Below are 22,994 nucleotides of genomic sequence, written 5' to 3' on the forward strand. Positions count from 1 at the left end.
TTCAGAGGAGGGTTAGGGTGTGATTGTACAAAAATCCAAACAACTTTTATCTGTGTAGGAGCGAAATGTATGAAAAGTGGAATATTGATCAATCTGGATGAGATATCCGGTCATCCACTTTAGGCGAGTGTCAGTGAAAAGAAGTCTAGAATTGCACACATTGTTGCCACAATTGACTCCTAGTGTACGTGCGTGGCCTGAATTGGGTGTCATCAGGTCCCATGAGGGCAATGCTTGAACAAAACGTCTTGACTATGCAGGGAGTGGACGCTTATTATTATTATTTCTATTATCTATCTATCTCTGTTATTATCTCTATTGTTCCAAATTTTGCTGGAGTTGACCCCATTTGGGGAAGAAAAAAAGCAAAATGCTTTTTGTCAACGTGTGGCACGTGGAGACGCTTTCACTGTTGGGGTTTGAAAAAAATGCAAAACTTCCTGATGAATTTTAGTCAAAGAAAGTACATTGAGTGACAAAGACAACTATTGGCTGTTTCTCATGTGCCGTGTGGGAAAGAGGGTCAAGCTATTAAAGTTGGGGAGGCGAGACGGAGATTTGAAGACAGAAACATACCGAGAGAGACAAAAGAGAGCGGTGCAGAGGTAGTCAGAGGGAGAATGATTGATTGATGTGGTCAGTGAGGCGTCACTGATCTCCACGGGAGACCCCACCCCTCGCCCCCACAACCCCACCCTTGGTGAAGAGCATGCGGATTGGCCTTAAAAGTAAGGAAAGACTCATCTCACCATAAAGATGGTCCAATCAATTACAAACAAGTCAAAGGATTTCCCCCACTTTTTGTATTGGTTGCCATGTAAAATATATATATAAAAAATATGATGCAATTCATTTTTAGTATTATATACTGTATTATGAGCATTTCCCTCCAATTTAATGCAATGAATAAAGTATCCATCCATCCATCCATCCAGTTAGCTAGCTAGCTATAAGGGTTGTGTCTCGCCTTTGCCGTTACTTTGCTGTTGGCCTCTGACGCCGTCCTAGCATGAAGAGAGTTTCCAACCGTGTCCTGTTATTATAGACATGCTCACCCATTTTGTATTGATAAGTGAAATTGCTGTCAGGGGATAATTTTCCAACATTACTACTAATTGACTTTTGAGAGGCCTTGTTACGGACTGTAAATATTGTATATTTTTACAGAGGTATGACAGGGGTCCATTTGTTATCATTTTTGACAGAGTTACTGAAGAAGAAGTCATCCGAAGTCTGTCAATTCTTATGACTGGTTAAGGTGGAAGGGCGTTTGTGTGTGTAGACTGTGTGCGCGTGTGTGAAAGTGATACCCTTGTGTGTTCCCTACTTGCCCCACTCCGAGGCGCTCCACCCAGGCCCGGGCTGAGAGCGAGAGTGGGGCTCCCCTGGGAAGTGGACATGGCGGGAGGAGAGTAGCGCGAATTGAGCCCCTCTGAAAGGGAACCAAATCCTAGCAAAAAGGCTTCAATGTACTGTATCCCTTCACCTGAAAGCAGATACATAAGGGGGGTAACAATACCAGCAGAAAGAGGGAGAGGACAGTCGACATTTTTTTTTTACCAACTAAGACTTTTTACTCCTCTCATCCTCCTGCTAATAGGTTGGGGGGCTCTCTGAGTTGATCTTACACCTGGCTAACTCTTGCCTGCAACCATGCTTAAAATGGTGTCATGATGGCCTTTTGTTTGCTCAAAAACTCTCCTTATGTATTTTCTTAATAAGGAAAATTAACTGAGCTTGCACTTCCAAGTTTATCAATTGGTTTCGAAAAGTACCGTATGTTGATTTTACTGTATAAACACCTCACCCTAAATAATCACTATGCCACAACAAAGGTCTGCCCTGCCACATTTTTCATTTTAATAAATGAACAATGCAACCTCAAAAACGCATCAAAAATCTTGCTCCTTTAATTGTCCTTTTTGCCCTAATTATCATGTTTTGTCAACTACTTGAATAATGAATGCCACACCCCAAACAAACATTTCACCTTAAATAGACACCATGTGTTACAATGGCGGGGGGGGGCGGGGGCGGGGGCAGGACCCAAATGCAGGGGGCAACAAAAACAGGGCAAGGCAGGGATGCAAGTAAAAAAGGGGATTTAATTAACAAAAAGGCAAACGAGGTACTCTGTGAAAATAACAAAATTAACAAGAGCCAAAAAATAGACTAAAGCAACAAAAACAGGAGGGAAACAAGACATGGCATGGCAAACATGGGATAACAGGGACAGCAAAAGTGACTCAACAAGAACTGAAAGAAAGCAACTGTCACTTGCCTTTGGTGCCGGGTGGCGTGGGTTCGATCCTCCGCCTGGGAGAGGCCCATGTATGTGGCCTACAAGAAGTAGGCCACGTGTGTGAGTGGGTATATAATAATAATAATAATAATAATAATAATAATAATAATAATAATAATAATAAAAGAACTGAACGAAAGAAGCAGGGTCACTAAATACACATGGTAACGAGAAAACAACAGACACCTGGGCAAGATACAAGAGGCTTGGGGAGCTGATTGGTCAACACAGTGGGAAGGGAAGACACACTCAGGTGGACGTGGTTAGACATAACGGGGCAAGGGAAGAGACAAGGAATACATGACAAACAACCAAAAACACCAAAAGAAAACAAAATCCCACCCCCACAAAACCAAAACATGACACCATGCCCTAATTAATTGCCAACCCCTTCCTCTACTTGGGTAAACAAACATAGCACCTCAAGTAGATATCTTAGACTCAATTACTCTAGGGGTGTAAAAAAAAATCGATTCGGCGATATATCGCGATACTACATCGTGCGATTCTCGAATCGATTCAATAAAAAAAAAATGTTTTTTTTTTTTTTTTTTTTTTTTTTTTTAAGAGCTCAGAATTGTTCATTCGGTAGTCTTACCGATTCAACGTCTTATCATCATTGCCTTTTTTTTTTTTTTGTGTGTGAATCGATTTTTAAACTTCCATTTTTAATGGAAAAATATTCAACAAAACGTCTGACTTCGGGTTAGGATTCACACCTTGAGCATGGAAGAATGTTATATGAACGGAACATTAAGCCTTAATATTTTATTTTAATGCTGTTCAAACATGAAACAGATTACAACCTCTATAAGACTGAAATTTCAGATAAATAAATAATACATTTTCATATAAATCTTACACTCTACAAGCGTACTGATTAGTATTTTCTAAATTTGAATGAAAAAAAATCGCAGCAATCGACTTATAAATTCGTATCGGGATTAATCGGTATCGAATCGAATCGTGACCTGTGAATTGTGATACGAATCGAATCGTCAGGTACTAGGCAATTCACACCCCTAAATTACTCCCTGTTGACAAAACTAAATACTATCTCCAGAGAACTAAGTACTTTAGTAAATGAATGTTTCATGGTTAATCTGTTCAATAGAGTGGTAAAAATGACCCCCTTCATACGGCTGATGTTTGTGTGTGTTCAGGTATACTAATATTCACCTCCGGTGTGATGGCGGCGCGTGGGCGGATCCGTGTAGTGAGCTGCGAGTACCATACAACCAGAAACAACTTAACTACAAGTCTCGCGATGATGAACGTGACATAGACAGGCGCGATGCATTCAATGACCTAGACTAGGATGGGAAAAACTAAAACAAATGATTAGTACACGTCATAGGCTTATTAACAGTCTAACTGCACTACAGTATGTTAGTTTGGAACAAACGTCAAACTTCCTGCAGTTCTCATGTTCTAAGGTGGAAAAAAAAAAAAAAGATAGAAAAGTGCCTCCAGCCAAATCACTTCCGAATCATCCTGCCTTTTCTTTTCAAGAGGACAGAATGGTGAAGTTCCTCTGGTGGGAGAGGATGGAGGAGGAAGAGGAGTGCCGAACACACGCCCTGGAAATCTGAACCTACCAGAAGACGTACTTGTATCAAAGGAAGTAAATAGCCTTACAATTTAAGTGCTTCCTATTGAAAGGTACAGTACACACGCATACACACCCAGCAATTGCTGCTTGTGGGGGTGTGAAGTAGATGAAGATTTTAGAGATTAAGTTTGCCGTTCAAAACCACAAAGACTATCACAAAAAGACATTGAAAAGACACATTTCCTATTAATTATCACTACCCGTCCCATCATCCATTTGAATAAATGACTGAAGAAATGACTTGGAAAAAAAAATTCCGTCTCTCAATTTCTAGCAACTTCCAAACTTTTTGACCCGAACTGGAAGTGATTGTTCACAGAATATTCGCTAAATAAATTGTTTCATTATAATAAACACAAAAAAAAGAAAAAAAAAAAGTGGTTTTATGCAAATTTACATTAAAATAAGTACATCTACAAAAAAAAATCATCTCAAACAATGATCGCATACTTTGGTTGTCATGGCAACCAATACTAGCAATACTAGCGGCAGCTACATCAATTGACCCCAATTGATCATCTGGGTCTTCCTCCACGTGCATAAATGAATACCGTATCTCAAATGGACACCTGCAATGTTGGCCCCTTGAATAAATAAATGCAACACCTCAAATAAACATTACATTGTTATTTCGGAGCTACAGTATAGGTAGCATTGAAAAGCAACAATATTATTGAGATAATGATTTCTGCAGTACCCAATATACGCCACATCCTCAAACAATCCGACACACACATACACGCAAAGCCATGTAACGTATTCCAGAGGAGCACCTCGCATTGTGGATAATTGCTGGGTCTTTTGTGCTGTGCTTGAATGGGCCGGTTACCCAAGAAGCCTCATGTTCGAGTCCATGTACGTTTGCTTTGAAGGTGGCCCGCACAATGAGCTAAAGCTCCGGAACAAAGAGCTGGGCGACCCTGCTTCGCCCACAGACGTCTTTCAAGGAGGGAACCAACAGATAAAATGATCCTCTTCATGCCTAGTTATAGTCGAAACCACAGGATGTACAATGTCAAAATAGTTTAACACCTACTCTTTAGAAGATGTAAAGCCTTTAGCCTTAGGACACGCTCACTACAATACAAGACTTCCTTTTTTTTTGTTTGACATTACTTTGTCCGTGGAAGATTTTTTTATAAGCAACTTTTTGTTGGGAGTTGCAATGACCATCTATTATGTCAATGGATTTTGTCAGCACAATAGAAAACACTGTCATTACTGGCTGTAGTCATCTTGCGTGAACCAGGAAGTAGCCTGATAACTGAGGGCCCATTTACAGCACACGCCACAGCAGCCTCACACCGCACTACCGGAGCACATCATTAACAATTAATAGCCTGACTGACTTGCCACTTGTTGTGATCCGACAGGTGCTCAATGCCTCACAGCTGCACTCTGTGATCACGTACAGTAATACTGGGTTACTGTTGCTAATGAGAGGTGAGGCCTGCGAGGCTCTTTTGAAGCCGCGGGGGCCACTGGGGGTCTATACAGTTGGCTAAAATGACATGAACTGAAAGCACACTGACAATATAAGAACTACGTATTACATTCAGTTGGAAAAAAATACTCCTGTTTTTCTGAAATGTTTTTGGGGGGTGGGAGTTTTTATTTTTTGTGTATTTTTAATTTTTTTTTTCTGTTTTACCGATTTTTTTTTCTGTCATAAAAAATAGTTAGAAAAACAGGGAAAAAATATTCCGAAAAACAGGAAGAAAAATAACTCAGAAAACCAGAAAAAAATCAGAAAAGCAGGGAACATTTATTTAAAAGAAAAGAAAAAAAGAAAAAAAATATTCCGAAAAATAGAGCACCAGCTTTGGTTTTTCAGAGTTTTTTTTTTTTTTTTTTTTCCTAAGAACTCCAAGTCACTTGTTGCAGACTTGCTAACAGCGGACACTTTCCCACATTCAATACGTTTCAGTAGGAACTCAACTGTTATTTTATTTTATTTTATATTTTTTGAATATTTCTTTCAGTTTTTCTGAGTAATGTTTCATCCTGTTTGTCTGAATAATCCCTCATGTTTTTCGGATTATTTTTTTTTTATGACAGAAAAAAATAGTAAAAGTAGAAAAAAACAGAAAATTAAAAAAAGATTACACAAATATTTTTTTTTTAGATAGAATAAAAATGATTTTCACATGACATGACATGACATTTTTACATTAAAACAAAACAAAAATACGTATATCATCAAAACGATACAGGCATTCTTTACTAGCATGTACAAATGTGTTTACCACTGTGATAACACTAAATAAAATGAAAATTATCTAAAATTCTTGCTGACAATAAGATAATTTCCTGCATTTATAGTTATTACAATTTTCCTTCCACGAAGAGCCAAAGAAAATGCATAGAAACAATAAACAACACTGCGTGTGACTGGGAATGGGGGTGGGGGTCTCTGTACATGTTGAAAACAGCATACTTTGCATCCATAAAGTGACTGGGTTGTAGCCCTACCAAAACAGTGTCACTGTCATGATTCCATCCCCATGTCGGCCTCCCTCTCTCACCCGCTCAGCGGACAGCAGATGGACACTGTGGCCCAGTTCTGCCTTTTGTCTCGGGTCCCCAGAGAGAGACCTGGATGTGGCTTTCTTGGACAAGCACAAGGCTCACTCCCTCCATTCCATGTGAGGCCGCCTCGCTTTCTTTTCTTTTCCCGTTAAAAGGCGAGCGGTGGAATGCAGATATTGTGAATTAAAGTCACATGTTGAACTCAAGCCTCTCTGCTGGAAGCACAGATCGGTCACTTTGTAAAGCCTTTTAATGAAAAGATATTTCTTTGCATGTTTGATCGATGTTTTAAAGCTACAGTACAATGGAGCAGGACTCACAAAAGAGCACATGCGTCAAGCACAAAGACGACTTGATCTCGACACTATAGTCAAAACTGTTACGCAATATTTTCGTCTTTCTCTCCACGCTTAAGTAAATATCACATCCAACTGTCCTGAACTTGTGTCTCTAAAAGCCAAATTAGGATCAACATTAAAGCAGTGAATGAAGAGTTTATGAACAACAGGTGGAACACTGGTCAGGTGGAGGTTACATACACATGCATTATTCACGTTATGAAAACGAACAGCCACATGAAGATGGAAATCTGAGACGTGCTGCTGTTAAAGACAAAATTCATTCTTACAAGCTTATTTGACTGAGTTTGCTGCAAGAGTTTTCACAATCCAGTGACACAATTCAAGTCAAGTCACCTTTAAGTAAAAGGAAAATGTGTCGGTGTAGCTTCACAACCCCAAACACTCACTTTACTAATGGAACTCGCTTTCCATCATATCACTAGTGCAATAGTGGATCTCCATTTTGTGATGTTTTGCCATATTTTCACTCAGGAGACAACTCATGGTTTTGTTTGGTTTTGTGTAAGTAAGTAAGTAAATAAATGAATAAATAAATAAGTCGGAGGTATAGTTTGGCCATGAGGGACGATAGATCATTCGCAGCTTTCTATCATATTTTCTGCTGCAATATCATCTGCATATACAGTAAATCCTGTCCAATGAAATATGTTGTGATTTTTTAAAAATGATTATTTTATTATAAAGTTATTATTATTATTATTATTATTACTATCATCATTAATTATTATTTTTATTATTAAAATTATTATTATTATTATTATATTTTCTTTTTTTTAATCAAAAGAAAAAAGTTGAGGTGCATGTATTTAATCAAATCAAATAAATAAAAAAATAAGAATAATAATTGCCAAATTGTGTCATTAAAAAATAAAACAAAAAATAGGCACTTTATTAGGCACTATTTATTGTATTCAAGAAACAAAATCTCGTGAAAAAAAAAAAATTATTCAGGATGGGTGAATGCCAGTATCGGTATCGGCATCGCCCGATACGGACCTTAATTCAGAGTGTCGGTTCTCAAGACAGCACCAAAATGACTCGATTTTAGAAGAATAGAAAGTTGCCGTTAGTTTTATGCAATTTACAGGAAAGTGATACAATTGATATATTGTTGATATAATTTTTGGTGATAAATACTATTTCACATAGTTTTTCCATTAGTCATTGTAAATGATAAAACATAATAAAAGATGATATAAATAGGCCTACTATATATATTCTTTTCTAACATTGTAACAACATCCGTGGCACTCCTCGCATCATCTCTGCTGTGTTTTGAGAAATGTGATCGGAGTCCGATTCAAGTAGTAGATCATGTCCCTGCATATCATCAGTTAATAATTGAACAAGAGGAGGCCACGAAGGGGGCGCTGCGACATGATTGGCTGGAGTTTAAGGTTGCATGAATAATTTCTCAGGATTTTTGTTGCGCGTGTGGGGGTGCGTGTGTACCGTGTATCACACCCTGCACAAACTTTGTGAGGAAAGTGGGGGGAAAAAGAAAGCGGGATGAAGGAAGGGAGGGAGGGAGGGAGGGGCGGTTGGTGGGACTCGCGTGCGTCCACGTGTTTGTTTGTGCTGAAAAAAAAAAAAGCCAGACAACCGACGTGTGCATGCGTACGTGCGCGTGCGCGTGTCCTCCGGGACGCGAGCGCTCACCAGCCGACAGCGCGCAAACTCCCACTCGGGGGTGCCATCCAACACCTCGACTCACGCTCGGACAAAAGCCGCCCGACGGCAACGCACGCTCCTCTGCGAGACTCGAACACCGCGCTGCAACACTTCTGACAACAAAAGAAGAAAAACAAACAAAAGTTAACTCGGTACAGCGTTAAACGTTGCCTTTTCCGGCGCGGTTGTTGCCGGCAAACGCACCACACATGAGCACAAGACGGCATATGGCGAGCGAGCGCGCGCATTTGTTTACTATGACGTGACTCGAGAGAGGAGATCAGATGTTGAATGTGCCGTTAAAACTAATGGAAATGAGTATGAAGATGCCCTTTGGGACTTTGTATTATCCACTGGGCCTCTTAACATATCAACTATTGTCACTGCAATAAACCTGACTGCACAGTGCAAGTGTGGTGAAAAACAACAACAATAGTAAAAACAAGAGCCTTGTTAAATAGATGGACTATTTTAAAACACATAGAGGATAACATCATACAACAATCTACAAGATGTCAATTTGACATCAGGCCCAAGTTTCTCTTCCTCCCACTCCTTTTCAGGCTAGGTTTAGAAAAATTTGTCTAGAAAAATTGATAGATTGTTAATGTTGATTATTGCCTAAAATAAATGAACAAAATGAAAAACAAAATTGTGCATGCAGACGCAAAAAGAGGCCTTATTTTAGGAATGTATTATTTATTGTTAAGCACCGAAATTATGTCAACTCTGTTAGATGCTAAGCAACATAAATCCCATAAGGCAGCTAAAAAGTCATGACAATAATAATAATAAGCTTTATTTATATAGCTATTATATATAGCAAAGACTACATGTGTCAAACTTATGCTCATTAAACAGAAAATTACAATTGAAAGACAAACTAACTTGAATTTGACGTCAGTTCAATTTGATTTTATGTTTATTTTTAAATACAGCAGCTATATAGGCCTAAATGTTTTCGATATTGATACATCTTTTTTTGTTTGAGTTCTAAGCATGGGGCCTAAACTCGTTATTTGAAACTTATACCCTATAGGTTTGGTTTTTCAAATTAGTTAGGTTAACCAAAAGAAAGACAATGTAATAAATACAGCATGCCAAACTTTGAACAATGTAAAACATTTTCCCATCGCCATTAATTCAATTATACATTTGGAGCTCTTACATTGAAGGACAATAACATGAACAAAGAGAGAACATGTCAAACTTTGTTCACCTCCAATACTCCCATTGCAACTTTACAATAGGTTTGCAGATTTTTGTTGCATGTCTTCTATTTCAAAAAGAAGACAAAATACAACAAGCAGCATTCCAAATATTTATTTGTATTTTACAAATTAAGAAAACAAAATATAACAAAACCTGGATCAAATAACTTCCGTTTCTGAGTTTAGGGCCTATCCTATCCTTTATGCTCATTGAAATTTACTGAATTTACTGAACTGCAGGGGCGGAAAGCAGCACGCAAATATGTACGCAAAATGTAAATGCACCATTTTGTAAAAGCAATTTTTTTTTATTGCGTTTGAAATGCTGTAGATTTCATCTGGTGTCAAAATATACAGATTGTTAACCTTAAATAGTATCAACAGAGGACTGTCTCAGTTGTACTGCCTGCAAAAGTATTAATTAAATCTGCCAATGGCCAACATGTAAGGATAATTAAAAACAAAGAAACATTTTGTTTTCGTTTACGTTTTATTTTCAAAATCAAATGAACAAACAACGAATGGCAAATTTATAACTTTTCCAGAAGTTACCTATGTATTACAAAACTATAACAAATTAAAACAAAAACAAAACAATAAATATACATGTCAATTAATCTCATCCAGTGAAAGCAAAAGACACACATACAAAAAAAACAACAAAAACAAACAAAAACAGGAGCAAAGTACAAAAAAGGAAGGCAGCAATGTTGGCTACATATAGGCTCTATTGGAATAATTGGCAGTGCTATGCTACAAATAAGCGAAATTATTATTATTTTTTTGTGGTGTGTAATAAACATTATTTTGTCAAGCCCCTGGCTCATATACGCTATACACATATTACTATTTTAAAGTGCACATGGTGAACTTTTGAAGTTGCAAACAAAACACAAACAAACAATAAAAATACAATTTCGTGAAAAACTGGACTGCTTATTTTTGGTTGGAGTGAAATGGGGAATAAAATGGCGATGAGACCTGGCAACCTCAAATTGGCATGAACCAAATTAAAATGTCACAAAGAAATAATTGTTAAAAACGTTTGCGAGCAATTTGGTTGACACGGCTGGGCTTACGTGGTGTTGAAATATATATTTTTTGGAGAATATTTTTAGAAAGAGACGGCGTGAAGCTCGTCCTCCTCCGCCGCCATCTCATCCGAGTCACTGAAGTGGGAGCGCGGGGAAAACTCGCCGTCGCTGCGGGGCGAGTCCACGCGGCCACCCGTGCCCGCCGCCGCAGGGGCCGGGGAGCCCCCCACTCCCTCCACCTGCAAGGCGGGGAACGAGACGTCCTCGAAGGCTGCGCGCAGCGACATGGCGTCGATGTGCGCGGCCAGCTGGCCCTCGGACGAGTTGGCTCTCGGCTGTGAGGGCGACAGCGGAGCGGCTCCGACGAATCCCGCGGAAGGCGCCGGCGTCAGCTCGCTCTTTGGCGGATTGGAGGCGTTCGAAGACGGCGCCGGGTCTTGCAGGAGCTCCGCCAGGGCGCTGATGTAAATCTGCGCCATCTGTAGCGTTTCGTACTTGGACAGCTTCTTGTCGTTGTCCAGCGCCGGGATGACGTTCCGGAGCGCGTCGAAGGCGTGGTTCAAGCCGTGCATGCGCCGCCTCTCCCGGGCGTTGGCGGCCACGCGCCTCTGCCGCTGCACGCCGTTGGCGGGCTTGCTGGTCGGGGCCCTCTGCCGGGCGGACGCGTCCTGTTCGGCCCCGGCGACCACCAGCCCCTTCAGGCGGCAAAGGTCTCGGACTTTGAGCGAGCCCTTGGCCGCTTTTCGGTAGCTGGGTGGGCTGGGGTGACAGTCGGAGCCCGGCGAGCCACTCTCTGGAAGAGCAAGAAAGTATTTCTTTGTGACGTCACGTCAACTACCTATGCGGCATTTAGGAACCGCTGGGAAATAGAAGACATGTCACGGACAAAAATAAACAAAAGTGCCTCCCTTCTATTTTCATAGACTTTTGAATTTTCCCTCTTTGGTCATCAACCTTAATTGAACTTTAGCGTGTTCTGCCGTACGAACGTTAACATTTAACTTTCTAACTTCCTATAAGTTATCCTAAACATACCACTTGAAAATCATTCAAACTCCTCGTCTTCTAAATTCCCAGTGTATAGGAGAGCACCATACATACTGTCAGCCTGGCCCAAGCGTTCTAATTTCCCAGTTTTATGGAACGTAGCACTTCATTTACAACAACTTCGCATTCTAAATCCCAAGTTTTATGCAATGCACCAGGCAACTGCACATTGAACGCACCACATAGTAAATTATTTAACGTGCATGTGTTTCCCTGTTCTATGGAATTGAAAATCTCTCTCCAACAGAGTTTTTTTTTGTTTAAGAAGATTTATAAAAGCCACAATTTCATTGAAGTTGTCCAAAGATTTGTACTTTGCAAATTAACTGTAAAACACCATGCACCATAATTTAATTGAACTTGTCTTGACTTTCTACTATGCATGTTTTCTGGAAGGCACTATAAATAATTTTTCCTTCATGACATTCTAATTTTCAGTTACTTTAAAACACTTTTCCAACTTCATTTAACTTGTTCTAGATATTATAATAACCATTTCCTTCACTTTGCAATTTTCAAACTTTCCTGCAAACATTGTCATATAGTTTTCTTCTCCAGTTATAGCAATTTTCAAGTTTTCAGGAACAGACAAAAAATAAAATAAAAAATAAAATAATAATGAGAATAATAATAATAATTTGACCGCTACATTTTATGAAACATAGCCTATATAAATTCAATTGAACTTATAGAATCCAAATTTTCAAGCTTTTTGAAAACACTAGTTACTTCCCTAACTTTCGAATTTTATTGATCACAATCTGAGGATCCTGTCCTCACGCGAAACAAACAAACAAACAAACAAACAACGCTTGCAGTTTGCATGCACGTGTATAAAATCAGCAGAAAGTCTCACCGCGATAAGACCCGGTGCTGGAGCAGGGCGAATGTCCCAGATAGTCCGCCGAAGAGTCGCGTGCGTCGCAGGTGCCGGAGGGCTGCACCGGAGCGAGCCAGTCGCGTGGGTCACTTTCATAGCTCGCCTCCTTGGCGCCATGACACCACTCTGCCACGCTTAGGACGTCCATGTTTCACCCCCACGCCGCGCAAAATAGGAACTGCTACAGGTGGCGGTGGTGGTCTAAACACGATTACCGGGACGCTTTGGCTTCCGCGCTGCGTGAAGGAGGAGCGCGGGTCGCGTGTCTCTGGTGTCTGGAGACGCCGCGTCCGTTTAAAAGGCGGCACGCGTCTCGCTGCCCCCCTCCTCGCTCAGGTCGCGTGTAGTCGACCAATGAGACGAGGCCAAAAAAAGGAAAAGAAGAAGATGGGGGGGGGGAGCCTCAAAGGAGACGCAGGCCTATATGAACCCACCCCCACCCAGAAGTTGTACTAACTGTTTATACAACATTACAAAAGGGATACTTTGAGCAAAGGGGACCCCCCACGGAATACGCACGTGCACGGTTTTAGGTGAGGAGCGAGCACCTATGTGTCACGTGACTGGGTCCACTCGGCGGTTCCGACATATACCTCACTTCCGGACACAGTTTGCATTTGTTTCATATTTTCCGAATGCAAATGTCTACTGTAATTATGACTTACTGCGTTAGCATATATGCCGAGTCCTGACCCCATAATTATTTGACAACGTTCTATGCAGCCCCACTAAGTCTAAATACGGTATTTTGGTAAATATTGCGTTAGGGGAATATGACGTTTCGATACTGCTGTCGAGTGAAAATGACATCACAGTTGTTCAGGTAACAACCAATCACAACTCACCGGCTGAGCTGTGGTTGGTGTTGCCCCAAGTCCTGAACAACTGTGATGTCATCTTTAGTCGACAGCGAGTGACAAAATGGCCGCCCCCTGAGATGGATAAAACCGGCTAGATTGTACTGCATAACACAGACTCCACAAATGTACCCGGTTAATCAGAATGACATCTTTAGACTAGTGAGGTCACAAATATTATTGTTAAAAAATGTTTAACGTTGATTTCCTCTTTAAATTGAGGACCCACTGTGGAACAAACAATTGTGCATGTGCATGAGGTGTCTCGAAACTTTTGCAGTTTTGCATGAAAAAATGCCGGTTTTGCATGAAATCATCAAGAGTGTATTTTGTGAAACTTAATTAGCTTCACAGAGCTTTTAAATGAGTTTGCTTGTTTCATGATACCACTCCTCCGAAGGATGAGGCCAAGGAGGAAAAGTGTGATAACCATAGAAGCAGAAATGAAATGCATTCTCAAATAATTTTTGTGTACATTTTCATATTAATGTACAGCTGTCGCTTTCACTAGGCGCAAAAAAAAAAAAACATGATTGAAGGGGACGAGCATTGATCTTCAGCAACTTCAGCATAGTGATCTGAAATTGTGTACTTTTTGTTTTCAATCGTCTTCTTTAGCCAAAATCACAGCTTTACCTAAATTTTGTGTGCTGCCAGCTAGCGGTCAACAGTGGAATCACACCCAAATAAACAAGAGGCCAAGCAAAATAGACATGAATTATCAGTAACTGTACAAAAATAAATACAAACGGTTGGATTCTCTCTATCTCTCTCTTCCATGATCTCCAGTTTCACTCGGCTTTTGTCGCGCTCCGCAACCCTTTTGATCCGAGCCTCGGAACGCCCTGTCGGGTGTATGAGTCTTCAGAAACATGAGCTGGGTTTCCTTAGTGACAGTGCGTGCGTGTGTAAACCTGCGATCATCCCATTGAAGGAAACAATGTAAAAGAGTGATCAAAGGAGCAAAATTTAAAGTGCATATGTGGCCAATGATGTCGTGCACTAATAGTGGGCTATTTAGCCTAATTAGAGCACGCTCAATTACTCATTCACTGCCAGTCATTATAGAAAATTTTTACATTTCCAATACTCACGTGATATTCCATTCAATAATTATATATAAACCGAATCTATCAAATAACAGAATAGACTCCCTACTTTTTGTCCCGTCCCGTTCTTTTATAATTGACAGCAGAAAAATGTAGGTTTGCCAAAATACAGCCATTTCTCCCATGGACTCTGAAACTGTGTTTATTTCCTATAAAATGGGGCTATGATGTCATCTACCGGTGGTTGGGCATCAGTAAAGTTGTTTCCAAGTTTGATATTTACAGTGGAGCATGCTCAGATTCGCCCCCATTTAGCACCGCTCTAAAAAATACAATTGACAAGTATACTTGTCAAAGGCAGTGAATGAGTTAAGGACGCTGAATACAGTAGTTCATTGATTGTCAACCACTGTTCCACTAAACTATGTATCTATCTATGGTACCAACATATTGTGAAAGCTTCTTTATTTAAAAAAGGATCATGTTGCTCAGCAATTTTCCAGCTAACACAGTGTTCTATTTCTTCACAATAAAGTATGCTTTCACTTATTTCTATATTGAAGTATATTTATCTGTAACTGTACACAAAAACACAAGTTCATATTGGGGCTGGAACTGATAAATTTTGTTTCCATTCTTTTCAATTGGAAACATTGCTTTGGTTCAAGAACTTTCTATTTGTCTCCAAATGACTGAAGTTTCTAAACCGAGATAATTATTTTCTACAAGCAGTCTTCCGTCCATATACGAGGTATTTTTTATTCATGCATCCATCACAAGGGACGTCGGTCTGGCGCCAAGCGTTCGCCCCTCTCTCCACCTACAAGCCCCCGCCTCCATCCAACGGTGCTCCTGAGGCTACCGACAGGTTGGATATTGTAGCCGGCCATTATTAAAGTGTCGCGTCCACAATGGAGACTCTATGTTCCATTGGTCATGCCTGTGGGGGGCAACTCCTCTATAGGAGGGGATGAGAGAAGGGAGCAAGGGTAGGGGTGAGGGGGTGAGGGGCTTCCATCATTCCAGCGCCGGGGAGAGGAGTCTGCGTGCTGCCGCTCCTCATGCTCATCTCCCGGGAGACCGAGACGCGACAGGCACGAGGCTGGAGTGAGGAGGGGCACGAGAGGGACCTCAAGCCTGGGCTGAGGTTCACTGTGGCACTGCCCATGAATGCGACTAAAACATCTACAATGGATATAAAAAGTCTACACACCCCCATTCAAATCCCAGGTTTTTGTGAGGTTAAAACAAAAAAAAACAAAAAAAAACAAGAGTGAGATAAATTTGAAAACTTTCAGAAATAAAAATAAACTGAAATAATGAGGTTGCACAAGTGCGCACACCCTATTATAAACACATTCAAGCTTGTGTTGCTGTTACTTTCTTGCAGAAGCCTAAAGATTTTGTGATAACACTGAATGATACTTGGAACAGTTCATAATTCTTTTCACATGCCCCTGGTTCCAACCAGGGCTGCAATGGCACCAAAAAAACAAAATAAAATAAAATAGACCCTGGAATTTTGACTGCCTAACACATATCTGACACTGATATTGACTGATGTTGGTTCACTTTGCTGTCTACATTCGAAATGCTGTCTATGTTCGAAATGGATTAATGGTCTAGTTTAAATCATGGGCTAGTAGTTTCTTGGGGTTAAATAGAGGGAAATAATAATAAAAAAGCACTGCATCGGCTCCAAAATACGCTGGCTCACCGGGCGACTTCCCTGTATGCCAGATGGCCAGTCCAGCCATGTTTCAAGCTGAAGACAAACAGCCCCAATAAAGCATGATGCCACCAGCACCAAGCATTACTGTTGCTGTATGTTGTGCCAAACACCTTTGGTTTCAAAGTTCAAACTTGGTTTTATTGGACCAAATTATCATTATTATTATTATGATTATTATGATTATTATTATTTATAAAACATTCCAAACACATACAGGAAAATGTCTTGTAGCCGGATGAAACCAAGGGTTAACTTTTAGGCCAACATTCAAAAGCTGTTTGGTGGGGGGTGGGGTGGGGGGGATTTGATGCCAGGAAAAGCCTACTAGAACTTCTTAAATGTATTTGGTGTTACACAGAAGCAATTTAAATGATGGCAGGTGTGTGCTGACATGAGTTTGAATGTGGCTGGTCAATTCTAAAAACACATCCAAGTCAAGTTTTGAGGGTGTGCACACTTCTGCAAACCCATCTTTACAGTTTTTTAATTTTTATTTTATTTTTTTTTACTTCCCCTCTAAAATATATATTTTTTCTTCTCAATTGGCACACGTTATAGATCACGTTAATGGTGGAAAAGGTTTGATTGATTTGTCGTTAGGACAAAAAAACAAAAAAACAACAAAAAAAACACTGTAATTTGAACATGGGTGTATAGAATTCTATATTCACTGTATTAAATTAACACTAATATACAGCAAAACTACCCACCCTTTAAATCTCAGTGACTGACACTCAATGTTGAGGGGACAGCGGGCTTCTCTAGTTATTACCATAACATTGTGTTTTCAGCTACAGTTCATGCTTTCATACTTAATTGATACAGAAACCCACCAGTTTGTTTGACTTTTGAGGGCCATTTTCTACATACATATACCCAGAAAAATGAATCACAGCAGAGTAATTATGTTTTTGAATTGAAAATATTTGAAAGTTCAATAGCTAAGTAACCCTTGTTGCACTTTAAAAAAATTGCACCGCATACTATAACTTAATTTGTAATTAAAAAGGATGACCTTCCCCAGTGTGGTCACTTTGAGGAAAAATTGTACTTGAAACCCAGAAGTCAACTTAATGTTTACTTACCTTTGCGTGATACCCTGGCATTCCACTGAAAAAGAGGACAACATGGATTTTTTTCGAGACACATGTAGCCTAAAACAAAATGATGTTCCACATTTAAAAAACAAGTTAACTACAACGTGTCATGCGAGTACCATTCCTGAAAGAAAAAACTATTGTACAGTACTGTTATCTTAGAATTTTGTATACTTGCCTTTGCTGACATCTAGTGGCTAATCCTCACCTTGCGCCAGTGCTGTACTTGAGCAGGACATGATGTGATACTGTACAGATCCTCATGAGGTTTTTCCTTTGCAAAAACAACATGAAGCATCCCACTGTAGAAAACCTGTTTATTAGACAAATTATACACAGAAAGCTTTGCCACCTGTAACAGAGGCTCCGGTTTGTCCAGTTTTTGAATAATATGCAACACATACAACAAAATATGCCTATCTTAAATACTGTACATCATATGTTCTTTTTTTTGTTGTTGTTGTAATTATTATTTTGGAAAATTATCAAGTAAAATCTGTAGTTCTATATGTGAAATTAAAAACAAAAATGTAAACATAGCGGCAGGAGCAAGTTTGTGCATGCTTCTTTTTAATGAATAACTTGCCAATTTTGTTATTTAGCCAGAAATAAAATCAAATAAACTGGGAATGGTGTGTGTAAAACGGTGTTGATGTATGTGTTTATGTTGAACATGTAAGGCAGGGTTTCCCAAACTTAGTGTTCCGACCCAAAATGGGTCGCGGGTCAATTTTTTTTGTCAATAAACTTCTAACAATTACTTACTCATGTTGAAATAAATGTATTATTTTCCTGCAGAGGAATTCCCTGTGGGCTTCGAGTTGGAAAAAAGTTTGGGAAATGCTGTGGGAAGGGGGAAAAAACAAAACACAAAAACTTATCATGATAGTTTCCTTTTTGTTTAACAAAAATAGCATCAACATGTAAAATATACATTTTTCATTAATAATGTCTTTCATTTATACTAAATAAAACTTTTATAAATGTCTGTGTTCTATTTTACCATTCAGTAGCCATACTGCAGCCTAACAATATAGAAAAGAACACCTAAGAACGAACGCTTGCTTCTAAACACTGTGGCTTGGATTGAGTTCTCTATGCACAACGTTTTTAGTTCTTAAAGATAAACTGAAAAATTGCGCTAAACAATGATAACATTATCAGTTATTAAGTGTCAGTGAAAACCGGTTGGCGTTCAATTGAACCAACCCAACCCCCACAAAATGCTCTTAATGTACTGCACCCCCCTCACCCTTTCACCACCAAAATGCACCTTAATGGTCTTGTTGGAATGAATTGGCACTTTAAAAACAAGTCATAGAAAGAGTACACTTAACAAGATATTCCAAACTCATCTGCTCTTGGGTGTTTTCTGCTATGCTAGGACATCTGGGGCTTGGCTGGCAGTTGCAAAGGGGGTACAGCGACTTAGCTGGCGTGTAAGGCCTGTTCTGAAAATGCTGTTGCAGTGGCTTCTCCTCAACACAAAACCCATTTCACAACTGAGAACTGAGTAAAGAACTCAAAACATGACCCTAGAGGATGAATTGGCATTGAAACTAAAGCAAAAAAATGTAAACATAAGATTTGAATGTTGCATGAAGCAAAAAACAGACTACAGCACTCATTTAAGCAGTTCAAACAATTAGACAGCTCGGAACAATGTTATTTTTTTTTTTTTTGTATTTCCTGACCAAAAACACATTCCACATGTTAAAATATTTTTTTTCTTCTGAAAACAAATCTCATAAAAAGACATATAATAAGCACTGGAATCCTTTCTTTTCTATGTTTTTTTTTTTTGTTTTCGTTCCTCCCTACGACCTTTCTGAAGAGTCTGATTAAAAGGTCTCACCATGACTTGAAACGCAGATAATACAGTACCATGTGAGGGAAAAAAACAAATAAAAAAAGGTCAGCTCCACATACAATCACTTACAGGTCTGTGGGCACTGTTGCAGTGCAGTGGGGTTCACAAAGCGTCTTCAATGTGCATCAAAGAATGGACATGTTCAGGCCGACACACCAAAATGACGGACGTAGTTTTTGTACAGCGTCATTAAGATGTTGGGAGCTTCAAAGTTCACCAGCAAGCTATTTGCATGAGCTCCTTTATCCGGTCTTGGGCCACGTTGATCGAGCGAGATGATCGGGCATTTTAAATGCAAGAGATACTTGAGTGCGGACTCCGATTTTTGGATAAAACCTGCCAAGTACTCTCGCAATACTCCAAGGGATTGAGACAAATCATACAAGGTTGTTGTGTCACGTCTAGACCAGCGCCAAGGTCTAGCTGGTGTGCGGGAGAGCAATACAAGAGTTCTTAAGGGGTGTTTTCAGACAGGCAGTCCTCATGGTAGGAAACATAAAACATCCCCCTCAAAAGAACCCCCCTGAACAATCACAAGAATAACACCAATAAAGCAAAAAATATCATTTCTCTGTGGACCGTGTCCCATTTGCACCTCTAGCGAATGTCCGAGCAGAACCCCACCTCCTCCCGCCCCCTTATACAAATTGGAATCATCCAAGCAGAAACTGAAAACAGAAAAGTTACTATGTACATAGATGTCTACGCCGACTCTTTAACTTAGCGTTGTTTGCTTTGTAACCCCATCGGATCTGACCACACCCCCTTGAACCTTCCTACCAAACCATCCCTAAGCTAGCACTTAGATGGATGTACCCCTGTCTGGGTCGTTGCCATATCCAAAGTTAGGTCCCGGACCTGTGGGCTGGTAGGGGATGGAGGACATTGTTTTGATGGGGCTGCGGAAGAAGCCACCGTTGGGGGCCCTCTGCCTGAAAGGGCCGACCCCACCAGTCCGGTGGTCCTGCAGGACGCCGCCGGCGCCTCCGCTGCCGAAGCCGGCGGAGAACCCAGCGGCGGCTTTGGCGGACAGGCTGCGGCTGAGGGTCTGGATCTGCTCGGGGATGAAGGTGGTGGTGGTGATGTGCGTGTTACGGAAGTCGCTTATCTGCTCGAGGGCTTGGCGGGCGGCGGGCAGCGCGTCCATGTCCAGGGGGGTCAGATCGACGGAAGAGGTGGAGAATTGCTTGTGGGGGCTTTCGTCCTCTGTGCACAAGCTGTTAACCCGGCGGTGTAGGTGCTCCAGGTCGATCTCCTTATCGTCCTGTGGGCGGAGAGGGGGCGAGGGGGAGGAGGAGGATGGAGAACAGAAGGCCGTGACGGTTGATGGGCCAAAAAGAGTCGAGGGACAGGAACAAAGAAAGGTGGCAAGTATGTCAAATGTAAACAATTTGAGAGATTTAAGGAACATTTCCAACAAATAAGAAGCAACGGGATTGGAAAAGGAAGGTTTGATTCGGTGAAGTACAGGGATAGGGTAAAAAAAAAGTTGGTTGTTAAAAAGGAGGAATCAGAAAAGGAGACATGGGTGAGATGAGTTCCGCACGTCATCCATTTGACAAGTAAAAATGGATTAAAATCATAGACGAAATGAGCAAATGGTCAGAGGACGCCATCAACACGAGCACAACGTGATTGGGGAGGATGCGCCATCACATAGGAAATTGAGATTGTTAGGTGTGGGATGAAAGTGATGTGATGAGGGTGTGAAGAAGAAGAGGAAGGAAAAGATGGAGGGAGGGATAGCCGTGGTCAGGATACTGAGAGAGAGGAACATACAAACACTTCTACAAAGTCTCTACGGGAGTGCAGAACCTGGAATACTTAGTGAAAACACACCATTGTGCTGTGTGCTTTGTGATTCCAGCGTGAACACCAACTACATCTTTACATTGATACAATTATTAGACGGAAATAAATTCTTAACATTGCTCTATGTCACAAGGCCACTCTAGCACAGAATTCACATTGAGACCAACATCTCATTTTCATGGGAATTCCTTTCGTTCTTACTAATTGCATCCTTTTCTATGATTTATTGAATGATTGCTTCGTATGATATACAAGTACAGTGGAACCTCTAAGGTCAAACTCTCCAATAGTCATATGATCTTGAAAAAAATATGCCTCATAAATATAATCACGCGTGGTCAACAATTCTCGTGAGACCGGCTTAGCACAATTTAAGGGTTAACTTTCCTGATCGTGTCTGTTACAATAACCTCAGCTCAAAAATGTTAACTGCCACACAGGAAATTATCTGGCTGTTCATGAGGAATATAAAAACATTAAATAGCAATTAAGTCTGATAGTTTTAACAGTCTAATGTAAATACACACAGTCGATGAATCAAATAGCCGATGATTCAACTTTACTAATCTGCATCAACGTTTAAAGCTTCAAGTTGGCTAATCGCTAATCAAGTGATTTTGACATCTTGTCTTGCCATCGGCCAGTCTAGAGAGGACTTTTGACTCGCCTGTCTGCTGCCGTCACAGAACTATAAAGCACTTTGGAGGAACAAATTGTTTGGCCATCAAGGCGAATATACGGATGTAATGCTATAACTGCAGCTTTGGATACGGTCAACCGCAGTATTCTGTTGACTCATTTGTAGAACCATGTGGGCAAGATAGCACTCGAGTTAATTAGATCCTTTTTGTGTTAGCCTTGTTTGTTCTGAGTCCTGAACTGCCCCACTGACATATGGTGTTCCACAAGGTTCAATACTAGAGCCTCTGCTATTTTCATTGTGTCTGTTCCCCTTGGGGTCCATCTGCTCTGTGAATGACAGCTAGATCTGTGTTCCGTTGGGCAAAAAAAGACACTTTCTCCTTGAGGTTACTTTTGTCTTGTCTGGATGAATTCAAGGTCTGGATGTCACTGAATTTCTTGAATTTAATGAGAAGAAAATAAGAGTTATGTTGTTTGGTCCCAGTGGCCTCCTGCTGACTCAGCCAACAGTCTCAAACTTGGGTCTTAAACTAGACAGTGAATTGAAATTTGATCGGCAAATTGGTGCTGTTGTTAAACCCAGCTTTTTTCATCATAGGCAGCTAGCTAAAGTCAAGCTTCTCGAAACATTAATTCATCGACTTTATTACTGTAATGCACATTATTTTGGAGTCAGCCAATCCTCCCTCAAGCGTCTCCAGTTGGTCCAAAATGCTGCTGCTCACCTCCTAACTGGAGCTCATAGGAGGGAGCATAATACCCCAATTCTGGCTTACCTTCTTCTTTTTAAAATACTTTTATTTAATATTTTCTAAATAGTCTTTCTCCACCTTACCTCTCTGAGTTCCTCCACCACTACGCACCCGCTCGAAGCCATAGGTCAGGGGACGAGATGCTTTTGGAGGTTCCGAGCACTTTCCATTGCCACTCCCTCTCTTTGGAATGACCTCCCACTAAATGTTTAGCATGCCCCCTCTCTGTCGATTTTACAAACTCTTCTTAAAACACATTTATTCTTTGGCTTTGAACTCAACATGAGTCTCTGCAGTGTTTTACTGTTTCTCTTTTCAATTCATTGTTTTCAACTGTCTTTGTTGTTATGGTTGATTTTGTTGAGAAGGTTTTATGATACCAACAATTCGCGCCTGGAGCAGATTAAAATATTAAATGTTTTGAAATGAGAACAACTTGGAAGTCAAACCGCGCAAAGGAATTGTGTTCAACTTTGGAGGTTCCACTGTAGCTCATTAGTTTTCTGTTTAAAGTCTGTATGTTACAACAATTATC

The 22,994-nt window shown here is 40.4% G+C and overlaps 2 protein-coding genes across 8 annotated transcripts in view; both read right to left on the reverse strand.

Moving 5' to 3' along the window:
• Positions 1-10,310: 10,310 nt before the first annotated feature.
• atoh1a (atonal bHLH transcription factor 1a) lies at positions 10,311-12,888 on the reverse strand. The gene is made up of 2 exons (XM_077522750.1): positions 12,625-12,888; positions 10,311-11,514 (listed from the first exon to the last, which is right to left on the reverse strand). Exons 1-2 carry the CDS (start codon positions 12,794-12,796, stop codon positions 10,802-10,804), a joined length of 885 nt encoding a protein of 294 aa, XP_077378876.1. The 5' UTR covers positions 12,797-12,888; the 3' UTR covers positions 10,311-10,801.
• Positions 12,889-17,683: 4,795 nt separating this feature from the next.
• Positions 17,684-22,994, reverse strand: part of grid2 (glutamate receptor, ionotropic, delta 2) — a 475,459-nt gene continuing 470,148 nt past the window's right edge. For 2 of the 7 annotated variants that reach the window (XM_077522426.1, XM_077522422.1), the window contains one exon: positions 17,684-20,517. In XM_077522426.1, the coding sequence (XP_077378552.1) occupies positions 20,056-20,517 (462 nt within the window). In that variant the 3' untranslated portion in view covers positions 17,684-20,055. The remainder of the gene's footprint in view (positions 20,518-22,994) is intronic. The other 5 variants (XM_077522424.1, XM_077522423.1, XR_013283658.1 and 2 more) reach the window with 4 other exon arrangements.

The sequence above is a fragment of the Festucalex cinctus genome, chromosome 5 (assembly GCF_051991245.1).
Source record: "Festucalex cinctus isolate MCC-2025b chromosome 5, RoL_Fcin_1.0, whole genome shotgun sequence".
Classification (NCBI taxonomy): domain Eukaryota; kingdom Metazoa; phylum Chordata; class Actinopteri; order Syngnathiformes; family Syngnathidae; genus Festucalex; species Festucalex cinctus.